General features: G+C 37.1%; 2 protein-coding genes across 2 annotated transcripts; both read left to right on the forward strand.

The window, feature by feature from the left end:
- The first annotated feature begins 11,164 nt into the window (after nt 1-11,164).
- soul5 (heme-binding protein soul5) lies at nt 11,165-13,543 on the forward strand. The gene is made up of 7 exons (XM_018704581.1): nt 11,165-11,262; nt 11,433-11,492; nt 11,738-11,819; nt 11,915-12,035; nt 12,609-12,734; nt 12,863-13,037; nt 13,183-13,543. The coding sequence occupies exons 1-7, from the start codon at nt 11,234-11,236 to the stop codon at nt 13,283-13,285; spliced, it is 696 nt and encodes a 231-aa protein (XP_018560097.1). The 5' UTR covers nt 11,165-11,233; the 3' UTR covers nt 13,286-13,543.
- Nucleotides 13,544-14,766: 1,223 nt separating this feature from the next.
- On the forward strand, nt 14,767-18,655 carry nr5a5 (nuclear receptor subfamily 5, group A, member 5). The gene is made up of 7 exons (XM_018704572.2): nt 14,767-15,041; nt 15,734-15,849; nt 16,061-16,202; nt 16,562-17,319; nt 17,465-17,584; nt 17,715-17,862; nt 18,028-18,655. The coding sequence occupies exons 1-7, from the start codon at nt 14,987-14,989 to the stop codon at nt 18,273-18,275; spliced, it is 1,587 nt and encodes a 528-aa protein (XP_018560088.1). The 5' UTR covers nt 14,767-14,986; the 3' UTR covers nt 18,276-18,655.
- Nucleotides 18,656-18,681: the final 26 nt, after the last annotated feature.

The raw sequence follows: 18,681 nt of genomic DNA on the forward strand, positions 1-18,681 counted from the left end.
TGACATTTTTTCACCATTTTTGATGCCTTACTATACTATGACATTTTTTGATGGTTTTTCACCCCTTACTATATGATATTTTTTGATGATTTTTGATGCCTTACTATACTACATTTTTTGACCATTTTTCACCCCTTACTATACTATGACATTTTTTGACCATTTTTCACCCCTCACTATACTATGACATTTTTTGACCATTTTTGATGCCTGATGGTTTTTGACACCTTACTCTACTATGATATTTTTTGACCATTTTTCACCCCTTACTATACTATAACATTTTTTCACCATTTTTGATGCCTGATGATTTTTGATGCCTTACTATACTGTGACATTTTTTGACCATTTTTCACCCCTCACTATACGACATTTTTTGACCATTTTTGATGCCTTACTATACTATGACATTTTTTGATGGTTTTTGATCCTTTACTATTCTATGACCACTTTTGACGCCTTACTATACTATAACATTTTTTCACCATTTTTGATGCCTGATGGTTTTTGATGTCTTACTATACTGTGACATTTTTTGATGGTTTTTCACCCCTTACTATATGATATTTTTTGATGATTTTTGATGCCTTACTATACTGTGACATTTTTTGACCATTTTCACCCCTTACTATACTATAACATTTTTTCACCATTTTTGATGCCTGATGGTTTTTGACGCCTTACTATACTATGAATTTTTTTTTGATGATTTTTGATGCCTTACTATACTGTGACATTTTTTGACCATTTTTCACCCCTCACTATACTATGACATTTTTTCACCATTTTTGATGCCTTACTATACTATGACATTTTTTGATGGTTTTTCACCCCTTACTATATGATATTTTTTGATGATTTTTGATGCCTTACTATACTACATTTTTTGACCATTTTTCACCCCTTACTATACTATGACATTTTTTGACCATTTTTCACCCCTCACTATACTATGACATTTTTTGACCATTTTTGATGCCTGATGGTTTTTGACGCCTTACTCTACTATGATATTTTTTGACCATTTTTCACCCCTCACTATACTACGACATTTTTTGACCATTTTTGATGCCTTACTATGCTATAACATTTTTTGATGGTTTTTGATCCTTTACTATTCTATGACCACTTTTGATGCCTTACTATACTATAACATTTTTTCACCATTTTTGATGCCTGATGGTTTTTGATGCCTTACTATACTGTGACATTTTTTGATGGTTTTTGATCCTTTACTATACTATGAATTTTTTTTTGATGATTTTTGATGCCTCACTATACTATGACATTTTTTGACCATTTTTGATGCCTTACTATACTATGGCATTTTTTGACCATTTTTCACCCCTCACTATACTACGACATTTTTTGACCATTTTTGATGCCTGATGATTTTTGATGCCTTACTATACTATGACATTTTAAACCATTTTTGATGCCTTACTATACTATGACATTTTTTGACCATTTTTCACCCCTCACTATACTACGACATTTTTGGACCATTTTAGATGCCTTACTATACTATGACATTTTTTCACCATTTTTGATGCCTTACTATACTATGACATTTTTAACTATTTTTGACACCTTACTATACTATGACATTTTTTGATGGTTTTTCACCCCTTACTATATGATATTCTTTGATGATTTTTGATGCCTTACTATACTGTGACATTTTTTGACCATTTTCACCCCTTACTATACTATAACATTTTTTCACCATTTTTGATGCCTGATGATTTTTGATGCCTTACTATACTATGACATTTTCAACCATTTTTGATGCCTTACTATACTATGACATTTGTTGACCATTTTTCACCCCTCACTATACTACGACATTTTTGGACCATTTTTGATGCCTTACTATACTATGACATTTTTAACTATTTTTGACGCCTTACACTTATACTGTGACATTTTTTGACCATTTTCACCCCTTACTATACTATAACATTTTTTCACCATTTTTGATGCCTGATGGTTTTTGACGCCTTACTCTACTATGATATTTTTTGACCATTTTTCACCCCTCACTATACTACGACATTTTTTGACCATTTTTGATGCCTTACTATACTATGACATTTTTTGATGGTTTTTGATCCTTTACTATTCTATGACCACTTTTGATGCCTTACTATACTATAACATTTTTTGATGGTTTTTGATCCTTTACTATACTATGAATTTTTTTTTGATGATTTTTGATGCCTCACTATACTATGACATTTTTTGATGGTTTTTCACCCCTTACTATACTATGACATTTTTTTTTGATGGTTTTTGATCCTTTACTATACTATGACCACTTTTGATGCCTTAGTATACTATAACATTTTTTCACCATTTTTGATGCCTGATGGTTTTTGATGCCTTACTATACTATGACATTTTTTGACCATTTTTGATGCCTTACTATACTATGGCATTTTTTGACCATTTTTCACCCCTCACTATACTACGACATTTTTTCACCATTTTTGATGCCTGATGGTTTTTGATGCCTTACTATACTATGACATTTTCTGATGGTTTTTGACACCTTACTATACTATGAATTTTTTTTTTGATGATTTTTGATGCCTCACTATACTATGACATTTTTTGACCATTTTTGATGCCTGATGATTTTTGATGCCTTACTATACTGTGACATTTTTTGACCATTTTTCACCCCTCACTATACTACATTTTTTGACCATTTTTGATGCCTTACTATACTATGACATTTTTTGATGGTTTTTGATCCTTTACTATTCTATGACCTTTTTTGATGCCTTACTATACTATAACATTTTTTGATGGTTTTTGATCCTTTACTATACTATGAATTTTTTTTTGATGATTTTTGATGCCTCACTATACTATGACATTTTTTGATGGTTTTTCACCCCTTACTATACTATGACATTTTTTGACCATTTTTGATGCCTTACTATACTATGGCATTTTTTGACCATTTTTCACCCCTCACTATACTACGACATTTTTTGACCATTTTTGATGCCTGATGATTTTTGATGCCTTACTATACTATGACATTTTTAACCATTTTTGATGCCTTACTATACTATGACATTTTTTGACCATTTTTCACCCCTCACTATACTACGACATTTTTGGACCATTTTAGATGCCTTACTATACTATGACATTTTTTCACCATTTTTGATGCCTTACTATACTATGACATTTTTAACTATTTTTGACGCCTTACTATACTATGACATTTTTTGATGGTTTTTCACCCCTTACTATATGATATTCTTTGATGATTTTTGATGCCTTACTATACTGTGACATTTTTTGACCATTTTCACCCCTTACTATACTATAACATTTTTTCACCATTTTTGATGCCTGATGATTTTTGATGCCTTACTATACTATGACATTTTTAACCATTTTTGATGCCTTACTATACTATGACATTTTTTGACCATTTTTCACCCCTCACTATACTACGACATTTTTGGACCATTTTTGATGCCTTACTATACTATGACATTTTTTCACCATTTTTGATGCCTTACTATACTATGACATTTTTAACTATTTTTGACGCCTTACACTTATACTGTGACATTTTTTCACCATTTTTGATGCCTTACTATACTATGACATTTTTAACTATTTTTGACGCCTTACTATACTATGACATTTTTAACTATTTTTGACGCCTTACACTTATACTGTGACATTTTTTGACCATTTTCACCCCTTACTATACTATAACATTTTTTCACCATTTTTGATGCCTGATGGTTTTTGATGCCTTACTATACTATGACATTTTTTGATGGTTTTTGACGCCTTACTATACTATGAAATTTTTTTTGATGATTTTTGATGCCTTACTATACTGTGACATTTTTTGACCATTTTTCACCCCTCACTATACTATGACATTTTTTCACCATTTTTGATGCCTTACTATACTATGACATTTTTTGATGGTTTTTCACCCCTTACTATATGATATTTTTTGATGATTTTTGATGCCTTACTATACTACATTTTTTGACCATTTTTCACCCCTTACTATACTATGACATTTTTTGACCATTTTTCACCCCTCACTATACTATGACATTTTTTGACCATTTTTGATGCCTGATGGTTTTTGACACCTTACTCTACTATGATATTTTTTGACCATTTTTCACCCCTTACTATACTATAACATTTTTTCACCATTTTTGATGCCTGATGATTTTTGATGCCTTACTATACTGTGACATTTTTTGACCATTTTTCACCCCTCACTATACGACATTTTTTGACCATTTTTGATGCCTTACTATACTATGACATTTTTTGATGGTTTTTGATCCTTTACTATTCTATGACCACTTTTGACGCCTTACTATACTATAACATTTTTTCACCATTTTTGATGCCTGATGGTTTTTGATGTCTTACTATACTGTGACATTTTTTGATGGTTTTTGATCCTTTACTATACTATGAATTTTTTTTTTGATGGTTTTTGATGCCTTACTATACTATGACATTTTTTGACCATTTTTGATGCCTTACTATACTATGGCATTTTTTGACCATTTTTCACCCCTCACTATACTATGACATTTTTTGACCATTTTTGATGCCTGATGGTTTTTGACGCCTTACTCTACTATGATATTTTTTTTCATGGTTTTTGATCCTTTACTATACTATGACCACTTTTGATGCCTGATGGTTTTTGATGCCTTACTATACTACATTTTTCATGCCTTAATATACTATGGCATTTTTTGACCATTTTTCACCCCTCACTATACTGTGATGTTTTATGATGATTTTTGATGCCTTACTATACTATGACATTTTTTTGGGATGATTTTTGATTCCTTACTATACTATGACATTTTTTGATGGTTTTTCATGCTTTACTATACTATGACCGTTTTTGATGCCTTACCATACTATGACCATTTTTGATGCCTTATTATACTATGACATTTTTTGATGGTTTTTGATCCTTTACTATACTATGACCACTTTTGATGCCTTACTATACTGTAACATTTTTTCACCATTTTTGATGCCTGATGGGTTTTGATGCCTTACTATACTGTGACATTTTTTCACCATTTTTCATGCCTTACTATACTATGACATTTTTAACCATTTTTGACGCCTTACTATACTGTGACATTTTTTGATCATTTTTCACCCCTCACTATACTATGACATTTTTTGATGATTTTTGATGCCTTACTATACAATGACATTTTTTGATGGTTTTTGATGCCTTATTATATTATGGCATTCTTTGATGGTTTTTGATGCCTTACTATACTATGAAATTTTTACCATTTTTGACACCATATGACATTTTTTGACACCACACTATGCTATGACATTTTTTGAGACCATACAATACTATGACTTTTTTTGCTGTATTTTTATGCCTTACACACTTTTTGACAGCTTACTATATTATGACATTTTTGATGATTTTTGATACTGTGACCTTTTTTGAATCTTCCTGACACCTTACAATAGTATAACATTTTTTGACAGCTATGGCATCTTTTGACGCATTACTATACTACAATATTTAATGCCTTACTATATTATGCTATTATCCCTCATCATACTAAGACATTACAATAATACAATCACAGTTTTATGACATTTTTTTACATCTGTTGTGAATTACCTGGAGGCCTTTGTCCTGGTCTCAAAGAACTTCTTCATTGTACGAAGACAATCTATGATCGTGGACTACGTCTCTGTGATCGCGAACAATGTCTCTGAGATTATGGACAAAGTCTCTTTGATCATGGCCAATGTCTTTGCGATCGTGGACGATGTCTCTGAGATCATAGACGGTGTCTCTGTGATCATCGACAATGTCTCCATGATCGCGGGCAATGCCGTCAAATCGGTGACCCCCGTCTCCGCCGATTCTATCGCAAGGTCTCTACGAAGCATGGGACAATGTCTCTGATCATGGACAACGTCTCTCTCATCTTTGACAAGGTCTCTGCGATCGTGGACAATGTCTCTGATCGAGGACGATGTCTCCCTCATCCTCAACAATGTCTCTCCGATCATGGACCAAGTCTCTGCGATCGCGGACGATGTCGTGGACGAAGTGGTGGCACCTGGAGGAAATCAAAGAGAAACATTCAAAGGAAAATGATCAATACACTACTACCTATTCCTCATCAACAGTTTCAGCATGAAAACACAGGGAAATATTCAACATTACAGCTGAACCACAACATTTAACAAACATTAGAGGGCTGTTTCAGAAAATGAACATTTGACTGTCATCACCTCCTGAAGAACCAACAACAACAAATATTTAGGAAAAAGTAAAATGATTATTAATTGTGTGTCTATCAACTAATCACTGAAGCAGTCGTATGTTACTGTGACCTGACTGCACAACAATAATAAACACTACCAGTTAAGTCCATTTTGTCCATTTAATGAATAACAACCAAATTTACAAAGGTCTTAACAGCAACTTATGTGAAAACTTTTATGTGACTATGTGTAGAACTGGTCGTTATAAACCGTAAAGATATTTTTTCAAAGCTCCCTCTGACCAGCAATTAAAATGAACACACTAATGAACAACTCACTCCAATATTTTATTTGTAGACTTGATATTGTTTTGCACAGTGTAGTCTAATGTGCCTAGCACACAGACATAATTAAGAATTTCCGATCATGTACAATCAAACTGAAGTTAAGATATTTTTCAATCACACTTTGACTGATCCTTAGCAATAACAGTTAACACTTTTGACACCTTAATATAATGTGACATTTTTAAATACAGATTACTTTTACTGTTACCTCTAATTTTAGAGTACTTTTACCATTACATATTACATTTCTTATTACATGTTACTTCTAAATTTACAGATAACTTTTACTGCTACATGTAGTAAGAGATTACTTTAACTATTACATCTTACTTCTGATATTTCTAATTACTTTTACATTACTTCTATTAATACAAATTGTTTCTACATTATCTTTATACTACAGATTACTTCTATTATTACACTTTTCTGATATACTGAATACTGAACATAAACAATTTAATGTCAGTGCTCTGTGTTGGACAGTTGATGTAAAGGTGTTTGTGAATTACCTGGAGGCCTTTGTCCTGGTCTCAAAGAACTTCTTCATTGTACGAAGACAATCTATGATCGTGGACTACGTCTCTGTGATTGCGGACAATGTCTCTGAGGTTATGGACAAAGTCTCTGTGATCATGGCCAATGTCTTTGCGATCGTGGACGATGTCTCTGAGATCATAGACGGTGTCTCTGTGATCATCGACAATGTCTCCATGATCGCGGGCAATGCCGTCAAATCGGTGACCCCCGTCTCCGCCGATTCTATCGCAAGGTCTCTACGAAGCATGGGACAATGTCTCTGATCATGGACAACGTCTCTCTCATCTTTGACAAGGTCTCTGAGATCGTAGACAATGTTTCTGATCGAGGACGATGTCTCCCTCATCCTCAACAATGTCTCTCCGATCATGGACCATGTCTCTGCGATCGTGGACGATGTCGTGGACGAAGTGGTGACACCTGGAGGAAATCAAAGAGAAACATTCAAAGGAAAATGATCAATACACTACTACCTATTCCTCATCAACAGTTTCACCATGAAAACAAAGAGAAATATTCAACATCACAGATGAGCCAGAACATTTAACAAACATCACAGGACTGTTTCAGAAAATGAACAGTTGACTGTCATCACCTCCTGAAGAACCAACAACAACACATATTTGGTAAAAAGTAAAATGATTATTAATTTTGTGTCTATCAACTAATCACTGAAGAAATCGTGTATGTTACTGTGAACTGCACAACAATAATAAACACTACCAGTTAAGTACATTTTTGAATGCAGGATTTTAACTTCTGTTTATTATCCTTCAGTAAAAGGTCTGAGTATTTCTTCCACCACAGACAGTCACATTCAGAATCATTGTTTCAAATTTCAGTCCTCTTCTTATTAAAATATATTTAAAATCTCCTAGTTTTGTGTTGTTTTCGTTTAATGAATGACAACCAAATTTACAAATGTCTTAGCAGCAGCTTATGTGAAAAATTTTAAGTAAATAAGTGTAGAACTGAATGATACACACTGTAAAGATATTATTAAAATTACCCTGACCAACAGTTAAAATTAACACACTTGTGAACAACTATACGGAATACTGAAAGCAACAGCAAGTCAGTCATTTTGACTTTAAAACACAAATTTCGCTCATTTTTCGCCATTTGGGGACATTGTATTTGAATGAACGAACTCCTAGAGATTTAATCATATTGACTTCAAACTCAGTCAGTATACTGTTAACGCCAAAAGTCATCAAAAGCTTGACTTTTCGTCAAAGGACGTGGCTGCGGCGGCATTTCTAATTTGCTGTTGCTAACATTGACATCCAGGCGTAAAGCAGCCAGGTACAGACGCAATATAACACAAAATGACCATAAGTAGACACAAAACGACGACAACATAGACCGCTATAAAATGAGTTAAAATGACCAGGATGGAACACAAAACTACAAAGAAACGTAAAATGTCGGTAAAGTAACAGTACAGCATGGATTTGAACAGACTATCAGGAGCTCCTTGTGTTTTCGCCCGTCTACGTTGGGGGTCCACAACTCATGTCAGGGACGCCTCAGTCACAGAAACACAAACATACTCTTACCCACGCGATAAAAACGACTGAAAATGGAAATAGGGTCAGAAGTCATTGAAAGAGAAGGCTAATGCTAACGCTCACCGCTTACGCAAATGCTAATGCTAAGCGTTAGCTAGTTCGCTCCTAAGCCTTACCTTCGCGCTGCAGGTGTGTTCAGCGTCCAGGCTCATTCTTGTTAGACAGAAAAGCAGCTAGCGGCTAGCTCAAAGCTTGTTTTAGCATCCAGGCCTTGTCGGTAATTAAGTTTACTCACAGTACTGACAAACCGAGGCAACAGCTCAAACGTTGATTTTAATCTGTTTCCGATTTCCTTTCTCCGCCTCTCTGCGCTCCTCCCAAAAGGTCATGACCGATGACGACACACGAAACACATGCAAGCCAACAACGGCAGAAAAAACATCAACTGGTCCTCTGATTCTATACCGTCTAGCAACCGTAACATAGGCGGTTGCTCCTCTTTCCACATCCACGGGGAGTTTCTGGATGGGGGGGCCTGGCAAGTGGCGAGCTACCTACATTACTGATCTATTAACGATCATACCCCTTACAACTATAGTTAATGTGTAGAAACGGGTTAGATGATCAATATTAGAAAAATAACGACTTCAGTCCTTAAGGAAGAACGTTAGCATTAGTTTCGGTTGAGTTAGTTATAGTGCCTTCAAACAGTAAACCGGGGCTTAACACTATTAACAAATCAACTATTAAAACATAGCTACAAGTTGCTCCCTGTGTAACACACTATGATATATTTTTGTTTTTATTTGTTTATTTTTTTATATTATATATTATATTATACAGATACAAACTCCGTTACAAAGTAGCCTAAGGAAACAGCCAGCTACAGTTACAGTTAGTTACATTACCTTCGACGAAGTGGCCATTGCACACGCGCATTAGACCTGTCTGACTCCGTTCCCCCCAACTATTGTGTGTAGTTAGGATAAGCCATTTCTGGTGGTATTTATCGCCCACTTTCTTGCATTTTCATTCATAACAACAATAACTTTTGGTACTGGATAAAAGCTTCTTGTTAATTATCTTCTTTTCAAGAGCCTATGAAAATATTTTACAGAGAGAATCACTTCCTGTCTAGTAACTGGATTCTACATATTCTTACACATCACTTAAATCACTCATCAGTCTTAAAATTGCTTTTTAAGCAGCGTAACACAGATATTTAAGATAAACATCCAAAGTCACTTATCTCAACAAAGGTATTTTATTTCCTTTTATAATGAAAAAGAGAAAAAACTAATCTTGCATGCATTTGCCATCACCTCATTTAACAAAATTTGACACATTTCAGTAACTGATGTTATATTAACCAAAATTGTTTGACGTGTTTTTCATGTAGGACACATTGTACACCAAAGCTGTCTCATCTATTGTATATACATGGGTGTGCTTGAGCCTTTTGTCTCATGGTTGAATGCACTATCTTGCATGGGAACAAACCCCAGGACTTTGGTGTTTTGCAGAAAAAAAAAACCCCAAAACAAAACAGGGTATCATGTGGTCTGTGCCAACAAAAGGCGTAATATAAGTAATTCTCTTGTGACACAAACCCGAGGCTAGTTAGTCCACGATTTCTGTCTGAACCACTTATTTCAGTATAACACCAGAGTCAAGGTGGTCATTTAGGACATTCTGTTCAGTGAATAAAATATAATGCATGGGAACAGAAACAGAAACATGAGCCACCACCTCACATGATGTTCTGTTACCTGATGTGGCTATCCTGTTAAATACTCTGTTTAGTGATTATTTTATTTTTTAAAAACGTGAATCTGACATTGTTGTTAACTTATTCTAATTATTAGATTGTAGAGGGACCAGAAAGAGAAACAATTATACTTGCAAGTGACAAAAGAAAAACAAAAGGTCACATTTAGAGTATAATTTGCCTTTAGACTGGTTATTTTCTCCCTAAGGTAGCAGTGTATTGGTATGACATGATGCATGGGTGACAGAGCAACATGTCATGTAAAAATCAACAAACACATCATTCTTTATGTAAGGTTTACTAATATTACAACTAAAAGTTTTTACAAAGACGTTATACGGTACAAAAAAAGTACATAGATTGATGACATCTGTGACATCTGTCAATAAAATGATTTTGTTTTATAGTTTCTCATGGTGACTTCAGAGATCAATTCTTAAGAATGACTGGAGAACCTGCAGTATACTGGATCCTGCCAGATTGGGATTATGTGTTTCTCACCTTTCCTGTCATTACTCCACACATTCAGCGACCCATATGCACACACAAATATACACAAATTGTGTTGGACCTCCTTGGCACAAACTTAGTTATAAAACATGTAAATGACACATACAGTGAAACGTGTCTCTCTGTTTGTTTCATAATTTCTTGTTTCTGCTTTGGTTTCCCATTGGTCTGGACAGTCCATTGTCTGGTTTGTGTTATGAGTTCAGGGAGTGGCCACTTTTCCTTTTATAACCAGAGCTGGGATAAATAGCTGCTTTGGACCAGACACGCAAAGATCCAGTTTTTTAATGCACAGGAACCAAAACTCTGACATAATGTAAGTACAATTTTATTTTTATTTAGATAGAAATTAATGCATAGAAATTTCTGGTTGTATGAACTGCTCTTAAATGTTGTGTGAGAACCGTCCTCTTTTCACTGGATGAACAAAAATAGCTTTTTAAGTCTTAGTTCTGAATGAAAACAGTCTACATGTGTGTTTTCCAGGATTTGTCTTTCTGGGCTTGTTGGCTTTCTGCTGGTGCTGACAACTGAGGCCAGAGTTGGGTAAGAAACATGAATTTGAGCCCAATGTTAGCACATTGCTACACTGTTATGAAATTAAAGTGCTGGTTATTAGAAAAGTGCATGCACTGTTGCCTCTACTACTCAAATTTGAAAATTACTGACCAGCTAATAAAGTTAGCCGTTACTCAGAGCCTGGCACAGGTGGTTATTGCCATCAGTTTAAATACCTCTTAATGTCTGCATCAGTGCCCTTTTCCTAGTTGGTTTCCTTTCTAATTTCACAGAAACTCCTCTGAGTTAAAGTTCTGCTCTGAGACAGAACAGTGCCTGCTGTTTGACTTGATTTGTAAGACTGAGGAGTATGAGGTGAGTGTCTCTGAGCAAGAGAGAAATCATTTCACATGTCAGGTGCCAGAAACTTTTAAAATGGCCAAACCACCTTGTTTGCTCATGCCCCTCAGGTCCGACACTATGACTCCGTGAAATGGGTTTCAACTAATGAGACATCCTTCTTCATGGAGTTTGCAGCCATGAAAGCATTCAGACGCTTGTATGAATACATCACTGGTGCCAACGACCAGGGTGTGTACACGCGTGAGCATGTGCATCCACTCATTCATTCATGTTTCATTTAAGATTTTTTTTGAAGCAGGTAGTCTCATTTAGATCAAGAGCTCTTTTTCAGGAGAGACTTGTTCACAGGAGTACACAGTACAAGCATGGACAAACACAGAAAATACATTAACATGCAATTTGCATGCAAAAGATAAAAGGGTTCTACATTTAAAAAAAAAAACAGTTACAAATAGTATTGAAAATGCTCAAGTATAATATTTTAAAGAAAACAAGAGATTTTACTTGCAAAGCTTTTTGTAAATTGTTCCATTTGTAGGGAGAGTAGTATTTGAATCCACTTTTCCAACTACTGTTTGAACATGTGGTAAAGCTAAAATTAAAATGTGCTTTAAAATGACATCATAATTACTGTATTTAGTTGTGATCAGAGAGCAGTGATAGTTTGGTGGTTTTATTGGATATTTAAGTCAGAACAACTATACATATGTTTTCTTGTGTTTTTTATGTGCATTTGATGTTTGTTATGTATTTGCAATTTGTGACATTTGTCAAAAAATGTTTTTTAATGTCTACCTTTAGGAAAGAAAATTGAAATGACAGCTCCTGTTCTTGTGAAGATGCCTGACAAGAATTTTTGGCAAATGGGTGTATACACAATGAGTTTCTTGCTGCCAGCTGAATATCAGATAAATCCCCCCAAACCCTACTGATAAGAAAGTAAGCTTCTTTAGCACAAAGCACACATTAACCTTCATTTAGTCATAATTACTTTGATCATGTTTGGATTGATTCTATGAAGTCTACCATAAGCTCTGGCAGAAAATGAAACTTTGCTGACTTGCAGGTGTACATCCATGACACTCCAGACATGAAAATGTTTGTGCGGAGCTACGGTGGATGGATGACGAGCACATCTGACAAAAACGAAGCAAGCAGTCTGTCCACTGCCCTTGACATAGTTGATGCAAAGTATAAAAAAGGCTTCCACTATGCTGTCGGATATAACAGGTAAACAAATCACCATCATTAAGTAATGATGATCAGAAGGAAAAAAACTAAGGAGAGCTTAAAGAAAAAGTTGAGTATTTGGTGATGATTTTACATTCTGCAATAAATTAGTGTGTGTGTGTGTCTGTGTGTTTATTTCTTGCAGTCCAATGACGATCTTTAACAGGCACAATGAGGTGTGGTTTGTTGCTGAGGATGACCCGACATGTGCCAGCAGTGAAGAATTGAACTTTGCTCCTTTCGCTTGAATATTGTGAGCCCTATAAAATGACAGCTTAAATGGAGCGATGTTGTAGCTCTACTTTTGTTTCACTATTGCTTCAAGTCAGACAGTTCAAGTGACAGCCCAGATTTTGAAAGCAAGGGATCTTGCAGGGGATCAATTATTTTTTATTATTCTGATTATATGAAATGATTATGCCATAGATTACTTGTGATGATGGTTTTCTAGTAGCTTGTTTGGTGGTCTTCTTTTATACTCAATAAAGTTAGCTTCTTGCAGTGATTATTTGTGGTTGTTCTTTGTTGATCCACCTCCTTGGACCAATTCTAAAATGCATCTAACACAGCTGGCCTACGGGATGAAGCCTGCAGAAGACAATCCATCCCCACTCCAGTTTGGAGCATGCGTGCTATTCTATGATACCACTAGATGGCACTATTAAGTTCAACAAGACCATTACTTCCAGGGTCACACAGCAATCCACATACTGCTCAGCACTTATGGCTTTTCAGTAACCGGGAGTTGCATCAGGAGATGCTGAATATCTTTTAATTTCATGAAGATTTACCTTCTGAAAGAAAAGATGTGTCAAGTGTCAGAAGCTAAACAGACTGGGGAAAATAGTGGGAGGACTATTTTACTGATGAATGCCATAATCAATTTACAAGCTAATGTGCAGGTATCATTACCATCTACCCTTGAACTGCTCTCACTATCACTTTGACGTCACTGTGAGCTTCATCAAAGCTGCCTGTGCCATTCGGACTGTTGAATGGCACCTTATCACCTCAAGTGCTGAAAATGTGGAACAATATTATCACACTCTGCGATTAATATTGTATTCAAGCAAAGTTTTCAGAGTTTATTGTCCTTACCTTGAATGAACTATAGAGGTGGATAACTTGACAATGAACAAATGATACTTAGTTCAAATGACTTCATGCATAAATGTGAGTGGTGGGCTACATATATCAGTACTGTAATCAAATACAGCTTTTTTGCAGGTTAATTTGTAGATGTAGTTTGGCACCTCATCAGATCAGTTTTTAACAATTACACTAAAGAGTGAATCCCCTCTAAACATTTCAGATGGTTTCCTTTAAATTATTGTTCAAGGTCAAAAGTTTTTCAAAATTATTAGTTTTTTTTTTTTAATTATTAGTCAAAAGAAATAAAATACTAATGTAATTTTATTTAAGTGTGATTTGGAATTAAAGATTTTTTCTCTCTCTTATAATGGAGTACTGTTACACTGTTCTACTTGTACTTTTATAGTATCTGTGTAACACCACTGCATAAATTGCAGCACCGCAGTACATAATAGTAATGCAGGAACTAACATGAAATTTGAGTGGCTGTAGTTTTGACAGTGCCCTTTTCAGTGGACTCTTATCTTATCAGCTGAGCTCCAGGATGGCTCAATGATACTGAAGTGATTTCACTACAGTAAGAATCCAGTAGGAGGCCATCTGACTGTCTCCCATTGCTGGGGCTGGTTGGTTGACTGTCTTGCTGACTGACTGACTGACTGACTGGGTAGGAGTGCCAGTCAGGAGAGGTTTTATGACACTCACCAAAGATCGAAGTCCACTTGTGGGCCTCAAACAACCATCAGTCCACCGGGGCTGCTGGGCCTGCCTGTCAGCCTCTCTCTGGCTTGCCTGCAGTGTCCGTCTGGTCTCCTCTGCGACAATGAAGATCAGGCTATACTAACCCACCGCCCAGAATGGACCGACCTGGTTATCATCCTCAGCTGCCACAGCCTCTTCCTCACCACCCTGGTAACTTTCCAGACAATCTATTAAATTTGGAGGGGTCATCGACATGTGAGTGCTAGATGAAAGTGATCTATAGTTAGATAGTGCCCTTTTACGTTAGTGTCAGAAGATATTGTTTGAACTTGTACAGTGTTAAAAAGGTATTAATATTTTAAATGTCTTTTTTTGAAAGTCGTAATTTAAGTACATAGTGGTCATTCATCACCTCCACATGAAGATCCAGAAGAATAAACAGGAATTAAAGTGGTTTACAGTTGTAAAACAGTCTTATCTTGTGATATCTGGGAATTATGTAAGGGTCACATTTGTGATCATAGTCAAGCATATCGAGCAGAGTGATAAGGTACTGTCTGCAACAGAGGGATGGTCCCGTACTGCTCTTTATTCTCTCAACAGCTGAGCAATAAACGTCATTAGATGACACACTTACATGTCAGTGGCATAACAGTCCAGTCTCTTGAACCAGTCGGCTTTTTACAAAACATTCATCATCTGAGAGTATGTGTGTATGTGGAGTATGGTGTTGCATTATTGCTTGTATTGCTGCCAGATGTAGTCATCATTCCCAACAGTGGGAAGTCTGCTGACAACCAGCACTTGTTATCTTACCTTGTGCCACAATGGCCACCTTCAATAGCAAAAGGTTTCGTCTACTGTACATTTGATTTAATGATAACTGTGGTGTCACTCTCCAGCTCAGGAGTTAAAATCAGAGCCATGTGGCAGACCAGAGTCAGAGGAGAGCTGTCCCATCTGTGGAGACAAAGTGTCAGGATACCACTATGGACTGCTCACATGTGAAAGCTGCAAGGTAAGAGACATGGTTTGGATAGTCCATGAAAAAGTATTAATTCGGAACTATAAGGCACATTGGTGCTACACCAAATAGCTATAGTCAGCCACTGTAGATTTAAGATATTATATCTGTGACTATGATACATGTTTTCTATTGTCACTCAGGATTGTCTTGTGATGTGCAGAGACTAAAGCAACAGCCTCCCTCCCTTTTCCTCTCCCTGCAGGGCTTCTTTAAACGCTCAGTGCAGAATAACAAGCAGTACACCTGTGCAGAACAACAGAACTGCCCCATGAACCTTTCCCAGAGGAAACGTTGTCCATCCTGCCGCTTCCAGAAGTGTTTGGCGGTGGGCATGAGAAGAGAAGGTATCCCCTTCACACACACAAATATATAGCCCCCCTCCCCCACTCACACACACACAGAAACTTACACAAATTCACTCATTCGTTTTGACAGATATTCTGCTTCATTGTGACATGCCTTGTGTTCCACTGACATGCATGGTCTTCTCTAACAGATGACTTATCTCAGAGGTCATAAACCAGTGCAAGCATTGCCTGTAATGACCCAGATTATATACAATGACTTTGTATTGTGGAGCTAATCTCAGCGCTCAAAGTAAAGTGTACAGTGAAGTGCACGGGTTTATAAACTATATCATCTCTGACAGTGTCTGAAATCTTGTTGTAAAGCCTTGATAATTTGTTTCCTGTCCTGTCAACAGCTGTAAGAGCAGATCGTATGAGAGGTGGCAGGAATAAATTTGGTCCTCTGTATCGACGGGACAGGCAGATGAAACAGCAAAGGGTGTATCACCAGCCAAACACTGCTCCCTACAGGATTAAGATGGAAACTACACAAACACACCGGCTCACAGCTCCACATGACCTTCACCTTATGAGCAGTCAAACAAGTGCTTCATTGTCCTCTGAAGCTTTTCATCAGTCCCACATGTATCCCTCTAGCATAGGACAGTTGGAAGCGCCCATGCCTCTGGACTGCACCGTGAGCGCAGACAGGGTGCTCACTCCTCCAGCCTTGCCCTGCCCCGGACTGTACCACCACACATTCCCTGGATTTGTTCAGGAGAAAGGAGATATGGCTTTTAGCTGTAGCCCAGGCCCCACAAACTATCCAATGTACCCAACCCCAAACAATTCATTCACACCAAGAAGCACACCAGTATCATCCCCCTGCTCAACACCAAGCTCAACCACCCCTCTCTCTCAAGCTCTCATCCAAACCCCAGAAACTCCCCCAGCAGCCACTCTTACAACCAACTTCCTAAGCCAACTCCTGGAGGGGGAGCAGGATGAGAGCCAGTTGTGTGCTAAGGTCCTGGCCAGCCTGCAGAGAGAACAGGCCAACCGAGGCAAGCACGACCGCCTAAATACATTCAGCATCATGTGCAAAATGGCTGACCAGACTCTGTTTGGGCTTGTAGAGTGGGCCAGGAACACTACACTCTTCAAGGAGCTCAAGGTGCTGAATCAGTCATGGGATAAAGTGTTATGTACATTTTTCACTAATCACTCAAAAATCACTAACGTTAGGTGCTTACTGGAACTCAAAGGTTGTAGCCTTCAATTGCAACTACATCAGATCAATGTTTTATACTCACACACAGGTGGAGGACCAGATGGTGCTGCTGCAGAGCTGTTGGAGCGAGTTGCTGGTCCTCGACCACCTCTGTAGACAGGTGACCTACAGCAAAGACGGCTGCATATATCTGGTCACAGGCCAACAGGTGAGCGTTGAACACTTTCTGTGCAAGTGACTGCTTTCTTATGATAATCAAAAATGTCCTTGGTACTGTAGTCATGTGCTCAACTGAACTGTACACAGAGAATTATTACCTTTCTCTCATTCTGATGCAGATTGAGGTGTCAACCATCATCTCTCAAGCAGGAGTGACGCTGAGTAGCCTGGTATCACGGACCCAAGACCTGGTATCCAAACTAAAGGCACTCCAGTTAGACAGACATGAGTTTGTTTGTCTCAAATACTTGGTGCTATTCAACCCTGGTGAGATTTTCCATTTCAAAGTCTAGCGATGCAGTACGTCCATAGAAGATATTTTAGATATACAATACTGTCATGCTTGCATCTTCTGTTAGCATTGAATATGTATACGTGTATGTACTACTATGTGTTGATGATAAATGCGCATGCACATTCTTTCCACTCTAGATGTGAAGTCTGTGCAGAGCCGCAGGCAGGTGGAGCAGACTCAAGAGAGGGTGAACAGGGCCCTGATGGAGCACACCCAGCAGAGTCATCCAGGATACTCAGACAAGTTCGGTCAGCTGCTGCTCCGGCTGCCTGAGGTGCGCAGCATTAGCTTGCAGGTTGAAGACTATTTGTACCAGCGCCACCTTCTGGGAGATCTGCCCTGCAACTCTCTGCTCACTGAGATGCTTCACACCAAGCACAACTGAGAAGCTGTTGCTGTGAATTTTTGCACCTCCTTTTCTACCTTTGAGATCCAACTGTCCTTTTTACTTTTGACAATTGTTGCCAACAGTAAATCATGCATGCTCTCTCAAACAGCCCTTATGGCTTCAGCCAAATAAGTGATATGTCCAGCATCAACATTGAGGGGGAATATTTACATAACCTATGCCATACTTTGCCCAAGTTCCCATTATCAACAGTATTACCACAGCCATGCAGCCTAGGAAATGTTCTTTTTTCTGGTCAGTATTGCTGTGACATTTAAGATCCAAGCACTACCATGATGTTTTTAGTAAGCAGGATGAGCTCAACTGTTCAAAGAAAGAGAAAAATGCATCATTGAATAAAGAAATGTGGTTTTGGATATGCCTATGTGTTTTAAAATTGTAA

The sequence above is a fragment of the Lates calcarifer genome, linkage group LG11 (genome assembly GCF_001640805.2).
Source record: "Lates calcarifer isolate ASB-BC8 linkage group LG11, TLL_Latcal_v3, whole genome shotgun sequence".
NCBI lineage: Eukaryota > Metazoa > Chordata > Actinopteri > Centropomidae > Lates > Lates calcarifer.

Coding starts and splice junctions, on each gene's coding strand:
- soul5 (XM_018704581.1), top strand. CDS start 11,234: ATGCACAGGAACCAAAACTCTGACATAAT. Junction 11,820..11,914: donor GTAAGACTGAGGAGTATGAG/GTGAGTGTCTCT, acceptor CATGCCCCTCAG/GTCCGACACTATGACTCCGT. Junction 13,038..13,182: donor TATGCTGTCGGATATAACAG/GTAAACAAATCA, acceptor TATTTCTTGCAG/TCCAATGACGATCTTTAACA.
- nr5a5 (XM_018704572.2), top strand. CDS start 14,987: ATGGACCGACCTGGTTATCATCCTCAGCTGCCACAGCCTCTTCCTCAC. Junction 15,042..15,733: donor GCCTCTTCCTCACCACCCTG/GTAACTTTCCAG, acceptor GTCACTCTCCAG/CTCAGGAGTTAAAATCAGAG. Junction 17,585..17,714: donor ATCTGGTCACAGGCCAACAG/GTGAGCGTTGAA, acceptor ATTCTGATGCAG/ATTGAGGTGTCAACCATCAT.